The sequence below is a fragment of the Arachis hypogaea genome, chromosome 1 (assembly GCF_003086295.3).
Source record: "Arachis hypogaea cultivar Tifrunner chromosome 1, arahy.Tifrunner.gnm2.J5K5, whole genome shotgun sequence".
NCBI lineage: Eukaryota > Viridiplantae > Streptophyta > Magnoliopsida > Fabales > Fabaceae > Arachis > Arachis hypogaea.
Genome location: NC_092036.1, coordinates 96966815 through 96992022, shown reverse-complemented (window position 1 = coordinate 96992022; position 25208 = coordinate 96966815). Strand labels below are relative to the sequence as shown.

The window sequence follows — 25208 nt, the reverse complement described above, 5'->3', positions numbered from 1 at the left end:
AATATTACCAAATCAAATTGGTATAAATTATAATAAATGATATAATATTTAAATATCTAATCAAATCAATTAGTTGATATAGTTAATTTATCGTAATAACTTGTATTTAATGAGTTAAAAGAAATAAATCGAAAAACACTCTTAGAAGTATGCTACGTCAACTCCATCATTAAATAGCAGAAATCCAATTTTTATATAATAAAATAGATATGTCATGCGACTATTAAACTTTAAAGTCATAAGAAATACTATATTATTGTGCATGCATGTGTATTTTCCTAAAGCTTTGATTGCAAAATATTTATTTCTTTACTATATCATGCTCTTTATCTTTATTTAAATTTGATTTTAAAGAATCATAATAGTAAAATAGTCTATAAAAATTAAAAAGCATTTTTTAATTAGTATGTGGTACTTTAATTTTGTACTCTATCATTGCTATTGTCTTTGTTGTCGAAAAAGTATTTTAGGAGCTAATTCGTTAGAAATCAATTTTTAGGAAATAAAATAGTTTCTGAGATATTTAAAATAAAATAATATCTTTTTAGAACTAATTAAATTATTATTTTTAACTATATAGATCTTGATAAAATTTAAAAATATTATTTATATATTAAAATTAATTATTAATATATTTATATATAAATAAATATATAATTTAATTTATTTTTAATATATATATTTTATAATATTAATTAATAATTAATTTTAATAGCTGAGTTTAATATGCATATAATATAATCATATAAAATTAGTCTAGTTTTACCCCTACCTTTCTTAATAAATGATGCCGTGGTTAGGCATAGGAGTTGCTCACCTATTCTACCATAAATAACTTTCTAGGTCTTTGGGATATTCAGAACTTTCCATTTCTACTACTCATTTCCATACAATAGTCAATAGGGAAGTAAAAACGCAGAAAAGTTGAAAGCTATTGACAAAAAGTCGTGGTCACTTATCACCTACGCAAGTTAAATAATTTGTACCCTTGTGATGATGAATTGATGATCATTGTTGAAGGCTAGTTGAATTTTAGAGGAGCAGACTCGTCCTTGAAAACGTGTACGTAGATACTTTTCCAATTATTAATAGCCATTAGCTAAATTTGTCCCAAAGCTTACATGAAAACGCTAATTAATAGTACAAACACCACCAAAACCTGACCCCTCAACCCCTTTGGCATTTTCAACAGCCGTGACCACCGCCAAATGCCATAGTAACTACTAATATTTTTTAAACTGATAAATTAATGACTATTTTATTATTAATCAATAAATTACTACATAAAAAAAAACATTGGAACTCATCACATAAAAATCGTGCCGTCTCGTTATTACTCATCAACAAACGCGTATGGTACTCCACGTGTAACGTAAATGGCGTTTCAGAGAGTGTGAAAGAAAAATTGAAATGAAATTAAGCTAAGTTTTTGCCTTCTTGGCAATTTCCTCCATGTCATTGATTGATTCAAAGAAAACCACTCTTGTAATTCTATTTCTATATAAACAAAACAACGTCATTCTTATCACTATCCAGTATCCACCTCTTGATACATCATCACAAGAAGATGGTTCGGTTAAGCAACAACTTGATCGGCATTCTGAATTTCCTGACCCTGCTTCTCTCCATCCCAATCCTCGTCACCGGGGTCTGGCTCAGCAAGCAGGCAAACACCGACTGCGAGCGCTGGTTGGAACGTCCCGTCATCGCCCTCGGCGTCTTCCTCCTCCTCGTCTCCCTCGCGGGACTCATCGGGGCCTGTTGCCGCGTCACGTGGCTCTTATGGCTCTACCTGCTCGTCATGTTTGTCCTCATTGTGCTCGTCTTCGCCTTCACCATCTTCGCCTTTGTGGTCACCAACAAGGGTGCCGGTCAGGTCGTTTCTGGAAGGGGCTACAAGGAGTACAAGCTCGGAGATTACTCCAATTGGTTGCAGAAGAGGGTTAACAACACTAAGACTTGGAACAAAATCAAGAGCTGCTTGCAATCTGGGAAACTCTGCTCTGATTTCAAATCACGCTTCTTGAACGACACTCTTCAACAGTTCTACTCTGAAAAGTTAACGGCGCTTCAGGTCAATTCTCTTTTTCATTTTTCATTTCTCGATTTCAATTAGGGTTTGTCATGCATGTTGATTGTAGATCTGGTTTGGAATTACACTTCTATTCGCTGCAATTTCAAATTTAATTTATGGTTAAAGCTGAGTTTGGGGTTTGACTAGTATAATCCTAAGAGAGTCAAGGCGGAAGTGTCATGGATGAGAGTTCCTAAGTAGTCAAAGTTTCTTTTTCCAAAAAGATGCTCTCTTAACTCTTTATTTCCAATTGGCTTTCCTCTTCTGAAATGGAAAGGCTGTGTTATGCTCATTTTTCGATGCTTTTTGTGTCAGAACTTTTCAGGTCTCTTTTCTACTAATTTTTTTGTGGGTAATGGATGCCAAAAAGTTAATTAACTTTTCTGTTTTTGCTGCCCATAAATCAATAAATAAACTTTGATTCAGAGTAGCATTGCTTATGTCTACTCCTCTTTTAATTTTCCTTTCCTATTTTTTTTTCATAGTATATATAGTTAGTAAATTGTAATTGAAATTTTTAATAAATTGGATTATGTTCTAAGATGAGTGACGAGTTCATAGTGAGATGAGATGGTTGCATGCCCCACTCCCACTTGATCAGTTCCTATCATGCATCCCCTTGAAAAATTCAATTATTTTCTTCTCAAATGAATGCAGCTTAACTCAATGCATAGATATCTTTAAGACTTTAATCTTATTATTATTATTATTATTATTATTATTTGCAGTCTGGATGTTGCAAGCCATCAGATGCATGCAATTTCACCTATCAAAGTCCTACTGAATGGAACAAACCACAAAATGCAACTTACACCGATCCTGACTGTGATGCTTGGAATAATGATCCAAGCGTTTTGTGCTTCAATTGCAATTCATGTAAAGCTGGATTATTGCAAAACATTAAGACTGATTGGAAGACAGTAGCTGTTGTCAACATTATATTCCTAATCATTCTCATCATTGTCTACTCCATTGGATGTTGTGCATTCAGGAACAACAGAAGGGATAATTGGAAGTCATATTAACCTCATCACTATATTCATTCTTATTAACTAATGCAGAGATGATGATCAAGTTAGACATTATTTGGTTTATGGTCTGGCTTTTATGCAGTTAAGTACAGTACAGTTTCATTGTAAATTGCCCTGCTCTTTATTGCACTTATTGCTTAGTACTCTACCTTAGCTTCCTTTAATTTTGTAATTATCTGGATATTATTTTCATCTTGTTTTTCTATTCTCAGTTTGATCACTTGTGATTTAATGGATGTTTATCTATTATATTAGATTATCTCTGGTTACAATTCTTTTTATCCTTCGTATATATCTTGCATCAACAGTCAGATCTACTTAATTATTGATGCGCCTAGTCTAATGGCAATTGGTCAATAGTTAGATAAGGGAATCAGTAATGACTAATGAGTGAGGTATGACTCGGTGATTGTCTCCTTCAACACCAGTTTTTACTTTAGAAGTAACTACAAACTCGGTGGCAAAAGAGTCAATTATCAATTAATGGATATATCAAATAATTTCTTCTTAATTATTGATGGTTAACAATTAACATCACTGTAACTGATCAATCTTTTAGATAAGAAAATAGTAGAGAGTTCGTGTATAGGGGATACAAAGATATTAACCAAACCAAACCAAAGATATAAAAGTGGGTTAACTCACTTTTTCTTTTTCTTATATATATATATATATAGTAATGTTAAAACTTAAAGCCACCCTTATATAAGTTCACCACCAAATCACCGATCACTCTTCCCAAATCACAATTAGATAAGAGAAATCTATAATGAGCTAGTGTCCAGCCGTTAATGAGTGAAGCTAGGCTTAGTGGTTGTCATGGTCCTACAGCATGTTTTTTTGTCTGCACATGCTCATTTGAAAGAGATATACATTACCCATTTTATTTATTTATTTTATTATTCATCTGTATGGCTTTTTGTTTTCTTCTTAGAAGAAATAATTAAGTAACCATTTTTTAAAAAAATATTATGTATATAGTAAAAAACAGTGATTAAATCAGTTATTATGTATTTATTAATATATTTATGTTATTTCATATATTTGTAATATATATTTTGTATTTAAATATATATAAGAGTGACTAATTTATATGTAAAATGATAATTTTTTACATACTAAGGGACATCAATTTTGGATTAAAAAACATATATATTTGAATAGGTAGGGGAACTATTTGAGTGTATAAAGTCTGAAATCAAGAATCAAGAACAGTGCAATCAAAATTAGCCAGCGTAGTTAGAGTTGCTTTATGTCAAGTTAGCTAAAAGTGGTTACTGCTGAGTAGTAGTGCAGCATGACTTTAGCATTGTATAAATAGATTGGAGCTGCTACTCTTCATTTCAATTCGAATGGTTCAATTCTATACACAATTACATTTTCTTCACATTGGTTCCTCTTCGTTTTCAGACTTACTTTAGGAACAATATGCACTCTTTTGTTTTGAAAAAAAGAACACCTTAAGTTAGAAAGCATTTTACAAAAAAGGTTAAGAACAAAGTAAAGTTAAAATAAAATTTGACACGAAATGTAGGATTAGAAATTTTTCTTATCTGTACATGTAGCCCCTTTGATAAAACCAAAACATTAAAATAAAAATTCCGTATACCTTATATGTAGTTTTTTTGGTGTTTTGGTAAGCACCTTATATGTATTTTACCTATATTTACTCGTATAACCAGCCGTTGCTTTAATTGTCCTTCAATGAAATCTGTTTATCCAAAAGCTCATAATTGTAATGATGTTTTTTTTTTTTTCCTACAATATCCATCCCTCTAAATTTGAGCCCCTCAAACACTTACTTAAGCGAATTGTAAACAACTAAACCAACCCAACTTAATTAATTGATATGTGATATACAAAAAAAGTTCAAGGTGTACATATTATACGTTCTAATGGTTCGAAAAAAAATTGACTAAAAAAATAGCCCAAGCCCAAATCTGGTGAAAACTAGATAGGCTTTTCTCTTTCCTAGTTCATTATTATAATATTATTATTATCACAATCTCTTTTTGGTGCTGACTCATTATTCATCATCACATTTTAATTAAAAATGTTCAAGTGATAATCTTGAATTTGTTTTCAGACCAAAATAATAATAATAAAATCTTGAATTTGTTTATCAAAGAAAATAGCTATTATTTCTATTATAAACCAAATAAATCATTGTTTATTTTTGCAAAAATTCCGATTTCTAAGAAGAAAAGAAGAATAGCTTTTATCTAATAATACATTACTGCTACTAATCTATAATATATAATAGTTACCATTTTTCAGGTAATAATCTTGATTTTTCTTTGGTGTCCAGATTCTCTGCCTTAGAAAATTTGATGAAAGGAAGTAGTTTCTGTTTAAGCTTCTCCAGATCAAAATTCATCATCAAAACTGTTACTTGATTAATCTTGTATCATAATCACGGTTGTATCTTGCTTTCTGATTTATCTGACAGAAGTGGTTCTTCCAGATCTATCTTACTACTACAACTTCTTGTTATTACATTATCATCATCACCTTCCTCCAAACTTGAATCTGGTGTCTTCTGCTTCACCCCTTCATACTCTTTGGCTTTGCCCCATAACACAATATATAAACCAACAATCACTCCAATTGCTCCTATCAAGCTGAAACTCAAGTTTACCTTAGCTTCAATTATTGTGTTCTTAGAGAAATTTTATTCAAACAATAAGAGTTTTTAATGATATTAACACATACCTTCCAACATAAAGCTGTTCCTGTAAGAATGTAGTAGAAATGAAAGCTGTGATGACTGTTGCTAGAGGGTTGAACATTGCACAGTACAGAGGACCTCTTTCTGATATACACCATGTTTGAACCAAGAAGCTAACAGCTATTCCAATTCCCTACACATAAAAAATAATTTAGTTTGATTTAATTGGTAACGTATAAGGATGTTAGGGTGTGACTTACAGCATATAGGCAGCATGAAAATTCTAGGCCAGAATGCAAACTCCATGGTTTTAGATCATGTTCATAGACTAGTGCAAATATGGCTGATTGAACCGCCGCAAATAAACACATCCAAAAGGTTGATAACAAATGGTCTGGGCAGCTTGAAGAAATTGGTACCTGTTTGTTTGTGTTGGTTTCAAGCTATAATAATAAGTCCCATTTTCATTCATGTACAGTAATTAATAATGATTAGAGATTTTATTACCTGCATGATAATCCAAGAAGACCAGAAAACACTACTTGCTAAGAGCAATAGGCAGCCAAGAAGCCACGTGTCATCATCAGCAGCAGTGAGGATGTGTTTGGCAGCATTATGAGGAAAGTAGTCCATGTTTAAGAGCTTATGTCCTTTCACCAGAGCCATGGTTAATGCTCCACTCACGCAGCAAACTGTTCCTATTATTTTTGCACTACTTCTCATGCTTTTCAGATCAATTTTCTCAAATCTGACTCATCAATAAACAAAATATGCTCTTTGTTATTGCACTGAAGTGGTGCATGCTGGATAATAACTAGAGAAGATAAAGCAATTATACCCAACAATTGTTGCTATGACAAAAGTTAAAGCAGGTATGAGATTACTCATTGCAGTTGCTGCTGTAGAAGAAGCATAGAATAGACCTTGAAAATATGCATTCTGATTAGCTGTTACTCTGCAAGTGCAAAAATCAACCTTTAAGACTTAAAGAGTATATTATTATAGATCGTTATTCAATTAAATAACCTAAACCAACAACATGATATATATATATACCCAACAAGAGAGGTAGCAAACATCAAGAAGAAGCTCTTTGGTGATCTCAGTGAAGTTTTGAAAGATTGTATCCTGATACAAAGAACATGAGAAGAAGAGATCTAGCAATTAAGCTGAACATATATAATTATGATGAGTAGTTGTTACTTGTTACCGCTTAGGGGAGAAGACCATAGGAGCCAAAGCTAAGGTAGCAATGGCTTGTCTATAAACAACAAAGACGGTTGGACTCAAACCTTCTAACAGAGCAGCTCTGGTGAAAATTGCAAGCGCTGCATAATGAAACTGCAACCCCATCATAGCCAGTGCAGGAAGATTCTCATCCAAAACACCCATTTTCTTTCAACACAGATTGTTCAGTTAGCACTTATAATGATTAATATATAAAGATACACGGTAGGTGAATGAAAGATAAGGTAGGTTCTATGGTTCAAAGATATGTATGCGGAGATTCGAAATCATGGCAAGGACAAAACAGCACCAATCAAGTTAAGAGTGTATGTAGAGGAAGGTTCTAGTGAGAAAGATAGGATCGTAAATATTAGTAAAAAATACTAAAATTTATTAGTTTTGACTTTATTTAATATATTTTATAATAAATAAATATTAAATAAGATAAATTTTGATTGTTTAAGTAGAATATTTTTTTTTTATCTTTTTAATTTTAGTACTATCGAAATTATTATTATGCTCTTCATGGTGAATCATGTGTTTTCTATGGGCTAAGTGACAAAACTATATTAATGAGATATAGTACAAAAAAATGATAGGTGAATATTGCCGAAGAAAACCAATCAAAGTTTTCATCAAGAAGACAGGATCTGCACGTCTGTGTCCACGTCATCATGGAGCCACCGGGTTAGGACACAACTCAACGATATAATCCAGCCTCATCATCTGTTACTTGGCATGTTGGAGGGTGTTATTAATTAATTAATTAATAATTAGTATTATGTATTATGTATAAGCTAATGTCACTATATATACGGTGGCAGTTCTTAGCGTACAACAAAATGATTACTACTTCTACTTCATCTTTTCCTAAAGAAAAAAACAAGAGGTAGGGTGCACCGTGACCACAAGAGTGAGCATGAATGAACGTCACTTGGGTTAGTCTTGTCATTAATATTTCAAGGTTATATTGTTGTGATAAGGATGATAAGGTGGATGTCGATTTATGATGGACGATTCAATATTCTCAAAATAGAATATATTTAATAATAGCTTGAAAAGAAACTTTTTCATATATATAAATAAGAGGTTTAGATATTACACATTAATAACAACAACAATCTTTTTTTTTTATATTACTAATATAATTTTTTCTTTTTTTATTTTATAAATATTTTGAATACTCTTTTCTCTCATTTTTTATATATAATATTAATAAATATATTAATTATCTCTATTATATTGAGATAATAATTGTGGTGAATATTATTATCTAATTATATTTTTTATTTTATATTTATTACCTCTTCTTTATTTATTTATTTATTTATTTATTTTACAATACGTTATCAGCACGAGACTCTAATCAAATTTTAGAAGATTCCAGGTAATAAATTTTTATTATGTCGAAACTCTCTCATCTTGAACTTAATGCTCTTGATATATCTGGAAATAATTATTCATCATGGATACCTGATGCTAAAATTCATCTTGATTCAATGGATCTTGGAGATACCATTAAGGTTAAAAATAATGTATCCCAAAAGGATAAAGCCAAGGTCATGATTTTCCTTCGTCGTCATCTTGACGAAGGATTGAAAAATAAATATTTTACATTAAAAGATCCTGCAGATCTGTGAAAAGACCTTGAATAAAGGTATAATCATCAAATTAAAAGATGGTGATACTTCCTCAAACCCGATATGCTAGAGAAAACTTTTTCGATCTTCTTTATCTCGAATGTGCTCCTCCAGCAGCGGTATCGAGAAAAAGGATTTAAAAAATATTTTGAGTTAATTTCTTGCCTTCTTGTTACTTAACGCAACAATGAATTACTTCTAAGGAATCATGAAGCGCGTCCAGCTAGCGCCGCTCCATTTCCTGAAATAAATGCGGCAAATCATTACCCAAAAGAGGTAATGGCAAGATTTTAGTAATAAGAAAAATTATGGAAGGAAGAATAATTATATTCACAAGAAAGGATCTCACAAGAAGTGGGATAAAGAAAGAAACAATGGGTAAAGTAAATCAACTGAGGATAAATGCTTCTGTTGTGGTGGAAATGGTCATTGGTCACGCACTTGTCGTATCCCAAGGCACCTAGTTGATCTTTATCAAGCATCATTGAAAAATGATGACAAAGAAAAGGAAACAAATTTTGTTTCAAATGATGAAAATTTCACCACTCATTATGACGTATCTAATTTTTTTGAGGATCCTACAGGAAATATTGGCTATTTGATCAATGATAGAATAGTTTAATATGTGTGTTTGTTGAGTATTCATGTGAATAATTTCACTGTGCATGTACTTTTACTCATTTTATTATTATTATTATTTGTCTTTGAAGAAAAATGGTAAGGACATATTCTGAAGATATTTACCTTGCGGATAGTACAAGTTCACACACTATTCTTAAAAGTGATATATATTTTACCCATCTTGTGCCAAAAGAAGAATATGTTAATGCTATTATTGGCTCGGGCAATGTGATAGAAGGCTCCAAAAGAACTATAATTTTGTTTCTTGGAGGAACAAAATTCATAATAATAATGCAATATTATCTACCAAGTCTGTGAGGAACTTGTTGAGTTTTAAAGATATTTGTCGAAATGGATATCATATTGAAACAATGAATGAGAGAAATTATGAGTACTTGTATATCACAACTCATGATTTAAATAAAAAGATTATATTAGAAAAATTACCCTCACTTTCATCTGGGTTGTATTATACTAGAATTAGTACAATTGAATCACATGCCATTGTAAACTAGAAGTTTACTAACCCAAATGAATTCATAACTTGGCACGACCGATTGGGTCATTCGAAAACAATCATGATACAGAGAATTATTGAAAACTCCCATGAACATTCACTAAAGAACCAGAAGATTCTTAAATCTAGTGAATTTTGTTGTGCTGCATGTTCTCAAGGGAAGTTAATTTTAAGGCCATCACCAGTAAAGATTGGATTTGAGTCTTCTGAATTCTTAGAAAGAACTCAAGGTGATATATGTAGACCTATTCATCCACCATGTAGATCTTTAAGATATTTTATGGTCCTGACGCATCTTCGAGATGGTCATATGTGTGCTTATTGTCTTCTCATAACCTGACGTTTGCGAGATTACTGGCTCAAATGATTCGATTAAAAGCACTGTTTTCAGAAAATTCAATAAAAGCAATTTGTCTTGATAATGCAGGTGAATTTACTTCTCAAGCATTTGATGCTTATTGTATGGCTAATAGAATAAGTGTTGAACATTTAGTAGCTCATGTTCACACACAAAATGGGTTAGCAGAATCACTTATTAAATGCCTCCAATTAATTGCTAGACCCTTACTTATGAGAATAAATCTCCCAATGTCGGCTTGGGGACATGCTATTTTACATGCCGCAGCACTTATTCGTTTGAGGCCAACGAGTTATCATTAGTTCTCTCCTATGCAATTAGCTTTTGGCCAGCAGCCAAATATTTCCTATTTAAGAATATTCGGATGTACAATATATGTTCCCATTGCACCACCTAATCGCACCAAAATGGGATCCCAAAGAAAATATGGGATATATGTTGGATATGATTCTCCTTCTATAATAAGGTATCTTGAGATACAAAATGGGGATGTATTTAAAGCCCAATTTGCGGATTGTCATTTTGATGAATCAAAATTTCTAACATTTTAGGAGGAGAGAATAAGCTTCCTAAAAAGGAACTTAATTGAAATGCATCATCCTTGATGTATTTAGATTCTCAATCAGAGCAATGTGAACTAGAAGTTCAAAAGATTATACATTTGAAGAATAGCAAATGAATTGCCTGATGTATTTTCCGATACAAAGAGGATAACCAAGTCTTATATACCAGCAAAAAATGCCCCCAATTTGAATTGTTGTCCCAGTTGGACAAATTGTCACCGAAGCAAATACACGCCAGAAGCATGGTAGGCCTGTCAGTTCAAAAGACAAAAATTCTCGAAAGAGAAAAGAGGTAAAAATTATTCATGTTGAAAAAGACATAATAAAGACACCTGCAGTTGTCTAAAATTCTGATATAATTTTAACGCCAGAAGACATTCAGGTACCTACAAATTATGAAAATGACGAGATCTCGATAAATTATGCCTTTACAGGAGATAAATGGGAACGAAATAAGACAATTATTAATAAAATATTTGCATATAATGTGGCATTAAATATCATGCATGAAAGTAAGGATCTTGAGCTAAGATCAGTTGAAGAATGTCGACAAAAGAATGATTGGCCAAAATGGGAAGAAGCCATGAAGGTTGAGATAGACTCACTTGCAAAACGTGAAATCTTCGGACATGTAGTCCTTATACCAGAAGATGTAAAATCTGTTGGATACCAATGAGTATTTGTGAGAAAATGAAATGAGAAAAATGAAGTTGTACGCTACAAAGCTCGACTTGTAGCACAAGATTTTTCACAAAGACTCGATATAAATTATGAAAAAACGTATTCCCTTGTAGTGGATGCGATAACATTGCGTTATTTGGTCAGTTTATCTGCATATCATAAACTGCATATGCATTTAATGGATGTAGTAACACCCTATTTATACGGCTCATTAGATCGGGATATCTATATTAAGGCCCCTGAAGGACTAAAGATATCTAAACCATCCAATGAATATTCATAGGGGTTATACTCAGTCAAATTGTAAAGATTTTTATACGATCTAAAGTAATCTGGACGAATGTGGTATAATCGTCTTACTGAGTATCTGGCCAAAAATGGATTTAAGAATGATGATATTTATCCATTTGTTTTCATAAAGAAATCTGCATCTGGATTCATTATAATTGCTGTGTACGTTGATGATTTAAATATCATTGGAATTCTTGAAGAGATTCCAATAATTATAAAAGCTTTAAAAGAAGAATTTGAGATAAAAGATCTTGAAAAGACTATATTTTGTCTCGACCTGCAGATCGAGTATACAAAGAATGAGATCTTTATTCATCAAACAATATACACAAAAAAAATCTTAAAAAAGTTTTATAAAAATAAATTACATTCATTAAATATTCCAATAATCATAAGTTCTTTAAATGTGGAAAAGGATCAATTCCATACAACAAAATGATTACTACTTCTACTTCATCTTTTCCTCAAGAAAGAAACAAAACAGGTAGGGTGCACCGTGACCACAAGGATGAGCATGAATGAACGCCACTTTGGTTAGTCTTGTCATTAATATTTTAAGGCTATATAACTTCACCAACAATTAACGGAAGCAAAATTTTTCATTGCAAGATAGAGATCCAAACTTTTGGATCACTAAACATAAATTTTGGAGTATCTATTTATTGAACAATTAACTTTTATTACCTGTTTGAATTTATTTTTCGGTGAGTAAAAAACTAGTGGTGCATACACGCCATTCTTAATTAAGGAAATAAGGATTGAAAATCCATATATTTTTAGTGTTTATTCGAATTTTGAATATAAAAAGAAAATTATTTTATTTTTGAATAATTTTATTATTATTATAAAAACATAAAATTTTACCTTAACGATAAGACTTATTATTTTTGGTATGTCTTCAGAAGTTTAGAGTTATTTTATTCAGTTTTATCAATTAATATAATATTCAATTTTTCAATTTGAATATAAATTTTTTTAATATAATATTCATTATATTATAATAATAGATTTTTTGTATAATATTAATTGATAAGTGTTTATTTTGCTTAAATTTTATCTTTTTACTTTCTCTATAAAAAATATACTTAATAAGTTGGGACTAAAAAAAAGAGAAAGAAAGAGAGAGATGAAATTTTTCTCGCTTTTGGCATAACGAATTTTAGCGAGAGGCCCACACGACGAACTATTAGTTCAGTGGTAGAGCACGTCCCTAATAATTACGTGGTTGTGCTTGAATTGTGAGTTAAGTTCGTTTTGACCGTTAAAAATAGATAACCCATTTCCCTTATCTTGATTATACTGTATATTTTAATTTTATTATTAACTTTTGATAAAATTAAATATACTATACTTTAGCATAGACGAATTATATATAATTTAATGATAAAATTTATATTTCATATGATTGGCTGAGATGATTTTTTGAATAATGTTATATAATTAATAAAATTTATTATTTTTGATTAATAAAATTCTTTAAATTTTAAATAATAAATTTTAAAAATTAAATTCTAAATTTTAAATTGTAATAATATAAAAATAAAATATTAATTAAGTATTAATTAATATTGTTAAAAAGTATTAGCCTTTGAAGAATATGAGAAAATTTATTTCCGTTTATGCATGATAAACCAAAAGATTAGATTTTCATTTAAGTAGATAATAGAATTTGCACGCTAATATGGATGGAAAGTGGGGGCGAGATAATTGATGTGTTGTTCATTTCACATTACATGTCAGACAAAGACAACTGGACCAGTGTGTATTTAGTTCACGAGCCACCCTAAATAAGCACAAACTCCTACAATATTGCACATGCCTACAGCGTTAATTTGTATATATATACTAGTACTAGAAGTTTCTACTCATAACAAGTGTTTGTGTTTTGATTAGTCTTTGCTATTTCTAATTCATTGGATGTTATGTATCTATCTTGTACCTATTTTTTATTTGAAAGGTGAACAATAGATTATGAAGAAGATCATGATTTAGCACGAGCTAACAGAGATATCTGGTTTAAATAGAGAAATACTAAAAAATTATCAAAATTTATTATTTTTAGTTATTAATTTAATTTTTTTTAATAATTTAATAATATTTTATTTTATATTTTTAAATATTAATAATAAAAAATAATAATTTTGATTAGTCTCTAACATTTTTCGATTCAAATCAGACATGACCTTTTACCTACCTATCACAACTTGCACAATTTTAAAGAGGTTTAAGCATCTTTGCAGCTAAACCATTTCACACACTTAATTTTCTTATTAATTAAATACATGCATGAGATCATGTTTTATATATAAAAAAATATAGGTAGACAATAAAAATACTAAATAATGTAAACAATGAATATGTTAGATGTTCATCAATTTAATAGGTATATAGATAATTATATTCATTATTTTTAATTAAATTATTATTTTTTTATTTAATTTAATCATACACAGTTAATAATGACTGAATGTTCAATTCTCTATGTGTGGAGATTATTATCTTAATATTCAAAAATCATTATCTATTTAACAAAACCCATTATATATTATATCAAACAATGATCACACAGTCTGCTAATATTTATCGTTAAACTTATACAAATACCAATAATTCCGAATACTTATCATACATAATAAATTAAAAAAATATAAATAAAAAATTTTTAACCAACTAATTTTAAATAATTATAATTAATAATTATTAATTTCATATTTAAAAAAAAATAAAATTATTAATTAATAACAAGTTAACTGATAGTTAATTGATTGATTATTGATTACTTAACAAAATTTATAAATAAATAATATATAATATACCAGTACTGTCACTACCATAGAAACAGAAGATGGTAATCGCCACTAATCTATATTTTCTTGAACGATACTTCAACGCTTCAACCTCTCCATCTGTTAATCCTATTTTTCAAGTGTTATCACTTGCCAAATAAAAGGAAGGATTTTGATACATATATCTTATTATTATTGTTAAGCATCTCGTTATTATGGATAACACTAAGCTTAATAAAGTACACACATATAGATGGTATAATTCTTAGAATCAAAACGAATATGCGAGTCGTTTTTACGTGATTAATTGAATGGAGCTGAGCACGGTCCCCATTAGTTTCTGCAAGCTCTATAGACTCTGCAGTCTGCATGCATGTGAAGACGATAGCACCACTAAATATTGGGGACAAACATCGTATATTGTGCATTTTTATTTAGGGTTTTCGAATATTGGATAAGTCATCACTTTTGGCCTAAGACAAAAATAGCTCAAATGATATAGAGTTCTTCTTTTTTCTTTGTCTTTTATTTTCTTTTAGAATTTGATGATTCAACCTTAGAAGATCATTTTGTTAGTGATTTTAATTGGGCCCAATCCCAACATTCATCATTTTTAATCAGATATTGTTTTTTTTTTTTCTTGAGTGATTTGTTGATATCTTACAAAAACTAAGAAACAAAGTATTAGGGCTGTTAAAATGGTTTAAATGGGCAGATTTTGTATTTATAATTAAATCTATTTAAATTTCGAATTATTCCGCATGCTAAACCAGTGTTTTGTTTATTTTTTTTACATAAAAAAATAGTATTTTTAATTGATATTTTTTTTTATCCGATCCAAAAATCTAACTCATTAATTAAAAAAAATATTTTTTAAAATTTTTTTACTTAAAAATAATATTTTTATCAAAATATTTTTTAAAAAATAAAAATTAAATTAAATGGGCTAACCTATTTAACTCATAAATCAGACTGGTCATAAAAGGTTTGAGCAAAAAAATTCTACAAATAAAATAAATTTAAACGAACCAATCTATTTAACTTATAAATCTAACGGAACAAACCTAAATAAGTCAAATTAGCCCATTTGATAACCCTAAAACAAACTATTAGTACTCGTACTTCAATTAAAGTTGAGTACTACGTTTTTGCAGGTACTACTTGGGAACTCATATGGATTCTAAACATGTGTCGAAGTTTCTTTATATCTCTTGCGCTCGTCCATGACCCACCACTCTTGTTGTTTGACAACCAAAATACATTACATATTACCGCAAATTCTATTTCTATAAACGCAGTAATTAGTTTTTATAATTTAGTAAAATTTTTAATTAAATTTTTATAATTTTTTTAAATTAGATTTTGTACTAAATTTTTTTTTAATTAGATCTCTTTTGATAGTAATTGACTTAATTTTATAACGATTTAACTAAAAAAATTTGGTATAAAGATCCAAATAAAAAAAAAAGTATAAAGACCCAATTAAAAAAAATTTAGTGCAAGAACTCAATTGAAAGCAAAAAAAATACATGGACCTAATTAAAAATTTTGCGAAATTATAGGACTAACAAAGTAATTAAACCATTAAATAAATGTACATGAATTCATATAGTTTATTTGGTTGTCAAAAAATTAATAAGGAAACAAAAATAGTTTTGTTGTTAAAAATTAATTTTATTTCTAATAAAATAAAAATTGTTCGTGATGAAGATAATAAAAATAGAAAATAAAAATTTGCATTTCATTAACTATATACTTTTTTAAAAATTACTAAATATTTGTTTTATGTGTCATTATATATGAATAAGTTTTTCTAATTTTTATGTTTCACTCTATGCTGTACAGATACTGTTATGGATACGGGATATACAGATACGCAAATTTAAAATTTTTATAATAAGATACGACATATATATAAAATATAAATTATTTTTTAATTATTTTTAATATTTTTTTAATAATATATACTATTTTTAAGCTTATTTTAAAAATATATATTAAAAATAAAATTTGAGACACTGACACGTGATGGTATTTAAATATATACAAATATATTCAAAATTTTTATTTTATTTTTTTATTAAGACACATTTAAATATAAAATACATATATATCGAATAAATAACAATAAATATGTATCTCAAATATACTTAATACACTGACATGACAAATCAAAAAATTGTGTATGCTTCATAGATTTGGCTTTCACTAAACAAACAATAACAAACACATGTAATCATGTTCATTTGTCTAACAGATAGATATAGACATCAGCTAATTAAAAATAGCCTATCTATATACCTACCTAACTAGCTAGCCAGCTAAGATCAAAGTGATGGTTGTATAGAGCATAGAGCTGAATACTCTTCAGTCTTCTCCGACTTCTGAAATTTGTAGATTAATTAAAAGTTATAGGTGGCAAAACAAGCAATAATTTGTTTTATGTGCATAATATTTTGACTTGGAATGCGTCTATATATTGTAGTAAGTCGTGGTATATGTGTTGTGGACCCAAGCACCCACCAGTTCCTCTTTTTTTTTGGGTCATCCAAGCACCCATTCTCTAAGTTTTTGTTTTCATCTTGTATTTGGGCTATGAAACCCTACATGTTTCCCAGGCCTAAAATGTCTTTAATGGTTTAGAGGAAATATTTCTTTTCATGGATTAAAGAATATTCCTAGGCTCTCCATTTAAAATATGATTTATAAAAATTCATAAATTATAATTTGACCTCTTTAATTGATAAAAATTAATTTGTAATATAGTAAAAAAAATCATTAAATAATTTAATATATTTAATTGGCCTATTTTAATTAAATTATTATTTAACAATTTTTAACTATTAATTTTATATAAAAATAATTTCATATGAATTTTTATCTTTTATCTAACTTTTACTTATAGTACATCAAAATCTTTTAAATAAATTACTTCATTAAAGAACTTGTCCTCCTTCAATTCATATTATTCATAATAATGAAAATCAATGAAGAGTTGGATTAGGAAGCTGAAGTCATCACAAATTCACAACACACCCCACATGTAGAGTTTGATGATCATATCATTCAATGAAGAGTCTCATATATATATTTAAACTGAATTGATTAAATAACATTCCTGCTGCTACGTCACTCATTCATAATGTTGCGTGCATACATAAATGATAAAATTCAATATATCTCTAACTTGCTTGTTGATTAGTATTAATTAGGCGGCTCCAAATAAATGTGTAAATGTGTAAACAACTCCTACCACACTTTCTGGTTTCATTAGTTAGAAGAAAAAGGCAGATCAGAAACCACCACCATTATTATTTGTACGTTGCAATTTCTTTGAATAATCCTTCTCCACCCAACTCACTCATATATATCTTTTTCACTTTTTATCAAATCCCATTAATTTTCTAGTAATATATGTTGTTCAATCTACAGTACAAGTTTAATGAATATTACTGTCCTTTCTTTCAAAGAACATATATGCTCGTATAATAGTGAATATTGTACTACACAAGGTCACATTTTACTTTAGATAAAATTATAAAACATTACTAAATTTAGACCTTGAAAATTAGGCTCTTAATTTATCTTCACTAATGAAATGTATGTACTATATCAGGCAAAGCCGTATACTTAGTAATTAATTATCAAAATAAATGATCTTTCTAAGCAACATTGCTACGAAATTGTATATATTGAGTGAAGACGTATGATTATTATGCACTACTAACTATCATTATCGAAAACCATATATTGAACAGACCCCTAACCTACCCTTATGAATAATAATACTACTAATACTATGAGATTGGAGAGAGAGAGAATTAAACACTAGTACTGTCTCATCTTCCAACCATATGGTGCATTAACTTCTCTCCAGCTGTGCCAAGAACGCGTGGATTAGTGATTAGTGAACCACTAATACTGTTCCAAGTTGTGTTCTAATCAATCAATAATCACACTTATAATAATTAATACAAGTGCAACATAACTGGCTGCTAGCAGCTAGCAAGAATCTCTGGTTCAAATTATGTTCTGGGATTAATGGGCACTAGTGGTATTAACTATTAAGTACTCTATATATTTCTAGCATTATTAACATGCATGGCAAGTGTAATACATATACCTCTTTATTTTATGAATTCTTTCTTATTTTTAATGATAATTAAGAATTAAGAAATTGGTATGAATGATGAGAAAGAGACATGTATGAGGAGGGGGCCAGGGGGCATTGAACTAACTTGATACACACATACACTAGTTTGATCTGCCTTTATAAATAGGTGATATAGGAATAAATGCTTCTAGTTGTAGCTCAAACGTGGTGATTGTAAGAGATCCCCAATTGAAACAAAAAACAATTTGGTTCTTTGCAGAAACAAATTAAACCTCTTCAGCTCTCCAACACTTTGCTGTTCCCTTCTTTTTTGTTTTCTTTCCTTCTTCTCTGATACTATCATTATTGTTTGGTTTTGGGATCTTTTCCAGTTTCTGCTCCTTGGCTGCCATAGTTTTTTGGGGCTCTATTCAGCTTTAGGAGAATACAGAAAGTAAGAGTTTTTCCTCAGAAGAAAGATACCATACATACATTTAACAGGGTTTGTAAATATCTTAAACTAGCAGAACCTAGTGCAGTGAAATGGGTAGTGCTCCTTTATCAAGCTGGCCATGGGAAAATTTTGGATTATTCAAGGTATATTATATTATATATATTTATGTGATGCATCTGTTATGTATATAGAATAAGTCTAACTACTTGTGTGTTTTCAATTTCATAAATATAGTATGTGTTATATGGTCCATTGGTGGGGAAGGTTGTGTATGAATGGTTGAATGGTGTGGAACTCTACTCCATGATCAGCTGCTGGAGCCTTCACTTGCTCATACTATGGATTCTAAGAGGAGGAGTTCATGTTCTGTGGAGTTCTTACAGTCACATGCTTTTTCTCAATCGAAATCGAAGGATCCTTCAACAAGGTGTGGATTTCAAGCAGATTGATCTAGAATGGGACTGGTACATATATATACAATCATTATTGTTGCACCACACTACTACTTAACATTTATTGATGATAAAAGTTATTAGTCTTTGTGTTTTCCTAATTGTGGAATAGGGACAACTTCTTGATTCTTCAAGCACTAGTTGGGTCCATGGCTTGTTATGTGTTTCCATTTCTTCAAGATCTTCCATTATGGAATATGAAAGGTGTTGTTGCTGCTATGATTCTGCACGTGGGAGTCTCAGAGCCACTTTACTATTGGATGCATAGAAAGTTTCATGAACATCACTTTCTTTTCACTCATTACCATTCACTTCATCATTCATCTCCTGTTCCGGGGCCATTTACTGGTGAGAAATTAACTCATTAATAATGATTAAACAAGTGCAAATAAATAATCTTGGAATAATAATGATGATGCAGCTGGAAATGCAACACTATTGGAGCACCTTGTTTTGACGGTGGTGATAGGAATCCCTGTTTTAGGGGCATCCATAATGGGATATGGATCAGCAAGCTTGGTGTATGGTTATGTTTTGACTTTTGACTTTCTGAGGTGCTTAGGTCATTGCAATGTTGAAGTGGTCCCACATGAGACTTTTGAAAGGTTTCCTCTCCTTAGATACTTGATTTTCACACCAACGTAAGTCATTCTTAACACAAGTAACAATTAAATAATAATTTATCCAAGATACAAAAACCAAAGTACATGTAGATATCTCACTGCCATCGCATTGATTTATGTCTGTTGTTTTGGTGATACAACAGAAATGCATTTACTGCATGCATGGCCAAAACATTAAAGAGATGTGATCATACATACTAGAATAGGTGTTGCTTTATGGTACAGTTGGAGGTTGGGACTTGGGATTTTAACACAAATTAATTAAGGCCTGTGATGAGAAGGAAAGAAAATGATGGATTGGCAATAATCAATAAAGATCAGTAAAGTAAGGATAACATGTCAATTGAGGACTCAGGATTTCAACTTAGTTTCTTTTATTTTATCATTTTAATCTTTTTGTTAACATCAAATTATTGTTGTAAATATATATCTTTCTTGCATTCTTAGTATCTTTTTAGAACTTTTCCATTAAATTATGTGTTTCCAATGTATTAAATATTTGACATATATATAACACTAAATTACTTTTTCACCTGAAGGTTTTTTAGATTTGTGAGACATACATATAAATATCTATTGTTGTTTTTTCTTCAATTCCCTGTTCTGTTATTGTTGGATGTTTCAACTACCAGGGCAGTGGCATTAAGAAATGGAGATGAACGTGTGTACATGTAGTGGTCCAGAAATAAGTCCAATACAATATAATTCGAAGCAAAACTTGTTTTTTCCCACCATCATTTACCCCATAGTTATTTATATACATTCATTTAATTTACATGTTCTGATGCAGATACCATAGCCTGCACCACACTGATAAGAACACCAATTTCTGCCTCTTCATGCCCCTCTTTGATGCACTAGGCAATACCCTTCACTCCAATTCATGGCAATTACACAAAAGATTAAGCTCAGGTTCAGGTAATAATATAATAATTAAGTTCTTAATGACTTTCATGCAAATAAACAATTCAGGAGGAGGGGAGTAATACTTTCTCACTTTGACTTCAGTGTTAGATGTTAGATAGCTACTCAATATAAATGCATGCATTATCTAACTATCTTTTTTAAATGCAGGGAACAATTGTAGGGTACCGGATTTTGTTTTCTTGGCCCACATAGTTGATGTGAGTTCTTGTATGCACATTCAGTTCTATCTTCGATCCTTTGCTTCGTTGCCATACAGAACAAGATTCTTCTTGGTCCCAAGTTGGCCATTCGCCTTGTTAGTTTTGCTAGCAATGTGGGTTTGGTCCAAAACCTTTGTAGTTTCCTTCTACTACCTCAGAGATCGCTTGCACCAAACATGGGTTGTACCTAGATGTGGCTTCATGGTTAGTCTGTGTGTGTATATATATATATATATATATATATATATATATATATATATATATATATATATATATATATATATATATATATCATCATTTTATTTTGTTGAAAACTAAAAATAACTAAATGCATTATCTTGTTTTAATAGTATTTCATACCCTATGCTACTGAGGGAATCAATAAGCAGATTGAGGAAGCAATCTTGAGGGCAGATAGGATTGGGGTCAAGGTCATTAGCCTTGCTGCATTGAATAAGGTTTGGCCTACCTAACTAACTTATAAATTAGTTGAAAGGAACGTGCATGATTGATTATAAATAACTGATGTTTAATAATTTGTCTGAGCATAGTTGTTGAGGGTCTTGACTCTTAATGCTCTTCTTGTTGTGTGGTAGATATCACATAAATTAAATTAAATTTCTATATATATGTATATATACACGTCATAGTTGCCTCAGTTTTTCACTTTTTTGTAACATAATGCTAGGCATCAACTGCTATATGTAATTGATTAATTATTAATTATAATGATGTGAAGATATAAATAATTAAATATATACACAGAATGAATCACTAAATGGCGGTGGAAAGCTTTTCGTGGATAAGCATCGAAATCTCAGAGTTCGAGTTGTTCATGGAAACACATTAACTGCTGCTGTGATCCTCCACGAAATTCCCGAGCATGTGGATGAGGTGTTCCTCACTGGAGCCACTTCCAAGCTTGGAAGAGCAATCGCACTCTACCTCTGCCGTAAGAAAGTCAGAGTTCTCGTAAGTACAATAGTAATATTCTTGTACTTAAGATTCCATGAATGAATGAAAGAAACTTTGATTTGACTCTATTTGTTGTGTGCAGATGTTGACTCTGTCAACGGATAGATTTCACAAGATTCAAAGGGAAGCACCTCTTGAATATCAAAGTTACCTTGTCCAAGTCACAAAATACCAAGCGGCACAACACTGCAAGGTAATTAATTAATTCTTCTCTCTCTTAATTTGATTATTATAGAATCTTGAACAATGCAATTTGCATTGACAGACGTGGATTGTTGGCAAGTGGATATCGCCAAGAGAGCAAAGCTGGGCGCCACGTGGGACCCACTTTCATCAATTTGTGGTGCCACCAATCTTGTCGTTTAGAAGAGATTGCACTTACGGTGATCTTGCAGCTATGAGATTACCACAAGACGTGCAAGGCCTAGGCTCCTGTGAGGTACTTACTACTAACATTATTATTATTATTATTATTATTATAATCTTAATTAATTAATGTATAATTTGTTTGTGATGAATGGATGATTTGTTACATGCAGTACACTATGGAAAGGGGAGTAGTGCATGCATGCCATGCAGGAGGAGTGGTGCATAGTCTTGAAGGATGGACTCATCATGAGGTTGGCGCCATTGATGTTCACAGAATCGATCTTGTGTGGGAAGCTGCCCTCAAACATGGACTACGCCCAGTATCATCACTCTAATCATCCATCTCATTTCTTTCTTATTTATCACATCTTACACCTTAGAGTGGCCATTTAAATGTGATTAATTAAGTCCATTCATGTAAGGACCCCTCTTAATGTATGTTTCTTACTTCATAGCTTACTTTAATATTCCAAACATATTTAAACAATGTTAGACAGATATTAACTTTCTCTCAAAGTTTAATTATCAAAATTACGTGCTATAATAATATTTCTTCTTACATAATATATCTGTATGTCTCCTACAGTCCTACTCTATAATTGTATTTTTCGACGTACTTTTCGTGCGATTAGATATATTTTAAAAATTGTCTATCATTTAGTTTTTAGAAAAGAGAAAAACTAAAAAATAAATAACTTTCTATAAAAATGGATATTTAAATGAATTAAACAATATTATTTAAATCAAAAGTTTGGCTAAAATTTGAAAATTTAAAAAATAAGTAGCATTTCTCTTTTAATACGGTCTATTGTTTTGGTTGACAATGGATATATAGCAGGGAAAAAACAAAATAATTACGCTTTTAGTTAACAAACATAATAAGATTCACAATTTTTGACCAGGAGTTATAACTCAAATCGCATAGTGTATTAATGTTTCCATATTCAACTAAGAGTTCTTAGATTCGAGTCTCTTTATTTTTGGTAAAAAAAATTAAAATTTTCGTTTTTTTATAATGGGCCAGGGTCCACAAGCAGACCCAACCCAACAACAAACAATAAAAAAAGAAGCGAAATGGACTTCAGGCCCAATTAACTGGACCAAAACCCTGAAAAGAATGAAGTTGCGGCAATTTCTAGAAAGATGACACGTAACAGTAGCGGTTACTGGAAGCCAAACACGTGTGGCGTTGTGAAACTTTGTAAACCGCCATGAACGTAACAAATCGATGATTATTGTTGTTTGGGTTTCTCTGTTTCCAGTTTGGAAAGATGCAAAGAAGAATAGTGGAAAAGAGCGGGCAGGTGATGAGGCTGAGAGTTAGAAAGAAGAGGAAAAGTGGGAGCGGAAGAAAAGCGGCGGTTCTGAAGAAGTTGGCGACATACCTGCAGTGCGATACTTTCATGTACGCTCCCCTGGTATCAGATTTTCCCGACCCTGCTCTCCCTCTCTTTCCTTCCCCTGCTAAAGGTTCAATTCCTTCTCCATCTCCTCTTATCTTCTGTCATCTTCTCCTGCTTCTTTTTATGACGTATTTATTTGTTTCAGTGGTTGAACTCAAAAAACCAAGGAAAGAGAAGCAGCGTTTTGTAGACCAACTTTTAGAATACCTGAAATCCGATGTCTATATGTATGCTCCCCTCCTTCGTTCATCTTCAGGTTCATCACAGCACTCACCAACAAGGTTCACAAGCGGAAATGTGAATCCTCAAACAGATCTCTCTCAACACCATCATACTTGGGTGCAAAATGAAACTGTAAAGCACACTGTGTATCAAATGCGTCGCTCCGTTTCTGCCTTAAGTAACCTTCCTTTACTGCATAAAATGCTTACTTTATCACCTTAAATCAATCAACTAGTACTAGTCATTGTATTGTCAATAATTGATGAAAATGATATATGAATCAAAATTGGTTTTGGAACTCTTGTTTATAACTCTGCTTATGTTTATGCTGCAGGAAATGTATCTGTCAAGTCGCAGCTGAGAACTCATAGTTGATTGAAACTTTTGGACATATAAACACCTATATCTATATTATATGGACACTTCTTTTAGGTGTACATACATGTAATGAATGTAATCTAGAATTTTACTAGTAACCGTCCTTTTTTTTTTTATGGGAAAAAGATAATGCCATTGTTTGTATTGTAACTTCATTTTATCAACTTTTCATGTAATGTTGGACTTGTTTTAACTTTTAACTACTTATCTGGTAATTGTAAGCATGGGGTTGGAGTGTAAATATGAAGATCGCTTGTTTCTTTTTAACTTATCTTTGGCAACCACGAAATTCTACTGTTCTAGATTACGTTTTTAAGAACTTGACATAACCAATGAAAGTTGGATTTGCCTTTTTTCTTATATGCATAATCGGACAAATTTGCAACATGACTCTCTTTCAAGAATAGGAGTTATTTGAGTATTTAATTTGCATGTGACAATCATAGCTGCTAAAAGATATAACGCATTTAATTAGGCAACACACCCAGAGAGGTTGTTATCACCAGCTTAGCTGGTATCTAATAATTAGTCCTGATTTCTTTCCACATTTCCTGTGTCTGAATCAAATTGAGTTGTAGCTTCTAAGTTGAGTAAATAGTGTTGTGATTGTTATTGATATGTCAAAGACTTCACTATTTGAAGATGCTTTATTTAC

General features: G+C 30.8%; 4 protein-coding genes across 4 annotated transcripts; 3 read left to right on the top strand and 1 right to left on the bottom strand.

Annotated features, from left to right (window-relative positions):
* Positions 1-1119: 1119 nt before the first annotated feature.
* Positions 1120-3359, top strand: LOC112699189 (tetraspanin-8). Its single transcript, XM_025751691.3, has 2 exons — positions 1120-2074; positions 2803-3359. The coding sequence occupies exons 1-2, from the start codon at positions 1568-1570 to the stop codon at positions 3097-3099; spliced, it is 804 nt and encodes a 267-aa protein (XP_025607476.1). The 5' UTR covers positions 1120-1567; the 3' UTR covers positions 3100-3359.
* Positions 3360-5219: 1860 nt separating this feature from the next.
* Positions 5220-7724, bottom strand: LOC112699173 (WAT1-related protein At4g28040). Its single transcript, XM_025751690.3, has 7 exons — positions 6984-7724; positions 6830-6901; positions 6612-6728; positions 6281-6521; positions 6034-6192; positions 5818-5966; positions 5220-5726 (listed from the first exon to the last, which is right to left on the bottom strand). The coding sequence occupies exons 1-7, from the start codon at positions 7163-7165 to the stop codon at positions 5519-5521; spliced, it is 1128 nt and encodes a 375-aa protein (XP_025607475.1). The 5' UTR covers positions 7166-7724; the 3' UTR covers positions 5220-5518.
* Positions 7725-18263: 10539 nt separating this feature from the next.
* Positions 18264-23116, top strand: LOC112699157 (very-long-chain aldehyde decarbonylase CER3). Its single transcript, XM_025751689.3, has 12 exons — positions 18264-18511; positions 18943-19147; positions 19239-19468; positions 19569-19804; positions 19878-20097; positions 20870-20997; positions 21154-21410; positions 21557-21664; positions 21972-22178; positions 22264-22374; positions 22447-22620; positions 22721-23116. Exons 2-12 carry the CDS (start codon positions 19094-19096, stop codon positions 22883-22885), a joined length of 1890 nt encoding a protein of 629 aa, XP_025607474.1. The 5' UTR covers positions 18264-18511; positions 18943-19093; the 3' UTR covers positions 22886-23116.
* A 375-nt stretch (positions 23117-23491) lies between these two features.
* LOC112699141 (uncharacterized) lies at positions 23492-24820 on the top strand. Its single transcript, XM_025751688.2, has 3 exons — positions 23492-24020; positions 24099-24353; positions 24510-24820. Exons 1-3 carry the CDS (start codon positions 23822-23824, stop codon positions 24548-24550), a joined length of 495 nt encoding a protein of 164 aa, XP_025607473.1. The 5' UTR covers positions 23492-23821; the 3' UTR covers positions 24551-24820.
* The last annotated feature ends 388 nt before the right edge of the window (positions 24821-25208 follow it).

What these genes read in the sequence shown, in the direction of transcription:
- LOC112699189 (XM_025751691.3), top strand. Translation starts at nt 1,568, where the DNA reads ATGGTTCGGTTAAGCAACAACTTGATCGGCATTCTGAATTTCCTGACC. An exon ending in AAAAGTTAACGGCGCTTCAG is followed by an intron (nt 2,075 to 2,802) that starts GTCAATTCTCTT and finishes TATTATTTGCAG; the next exon opens with TCTGGATGTTGCAAGCCATC.
- LOC112699173 (XM_025751690.3), bottom strand. Translation starts at nt 7,165, where the DNA reads ATGGGTGTTTTGGATGAGAATCTTCCTGCACTGGCTATGATGGGGTTG. An exon ending in ATGGTCTTCTCCCCTAAGCG is followed by an intron (nt 6,902 to 6,983) that starts GTAACAAGTAAC and finishes TCTTTGTATCAG; the next exon opens with GATACAATCTTTCAAAACTT. An exon ending in GTCATAGCAACAATTGTTGG is followed by an intron (nt 6,522 to 6,611) that starts GTATAATTGCTT and finishes TTGATGAGTCAG; the next exon opens with ATTTGAGAAAATTGATCTGA.
- LOC112699157 (XM_025751689.3), top strand. Translation starts at nt 19,094, where the DNA reads ATGGGTAGTGCTCCTTTATCAAGCTGGCCATGGGAAAATTTTGGATTA. An exon ending in TACCTAGATGTGGCTTCATG is followed by an intron (nt 21,411 to 21,556) that starts GTTAGTCTGTGT and finishes TTGTTTTAATAG; the next exon opens with TATTTCATACCCTATGCTAC. An exon ending in GCCTTGCTGCATTGAATAAG is followed by an intron (nt 21,665 to 21,971) that starts GTTTGGCCTACC and finishes ATATATACACAG; the next exon opens with AATGAATCACTAAATGGCGG.
- LOC112699141 (XM_025751688.2), top strand. Translation starts at nt 23,822, where the DNA reads ATGCAAAGAAGAATAGTGGAAAAGAGCGGGCAGGTGATGAGGCTGAGA. An exon ending in CTTTCCTTCCCCTGCTAAAG is followed by an intron (nt 24,021 to 24,098) that starts GTTCAATTCCTT and finishes TATTTGTTTCAG; the next exon opens with TGGTTGAACTCAAAAAACCA. An exon ending in TCGCTCCGTTTCTGCCTTAA is followed by an intron (nt 24,354 to 24,509) that starts GTAACCTTCCTT and finishes TTTATGCTGCAG; the next exon opens with GAAATGTATCTGTCAAGTCG.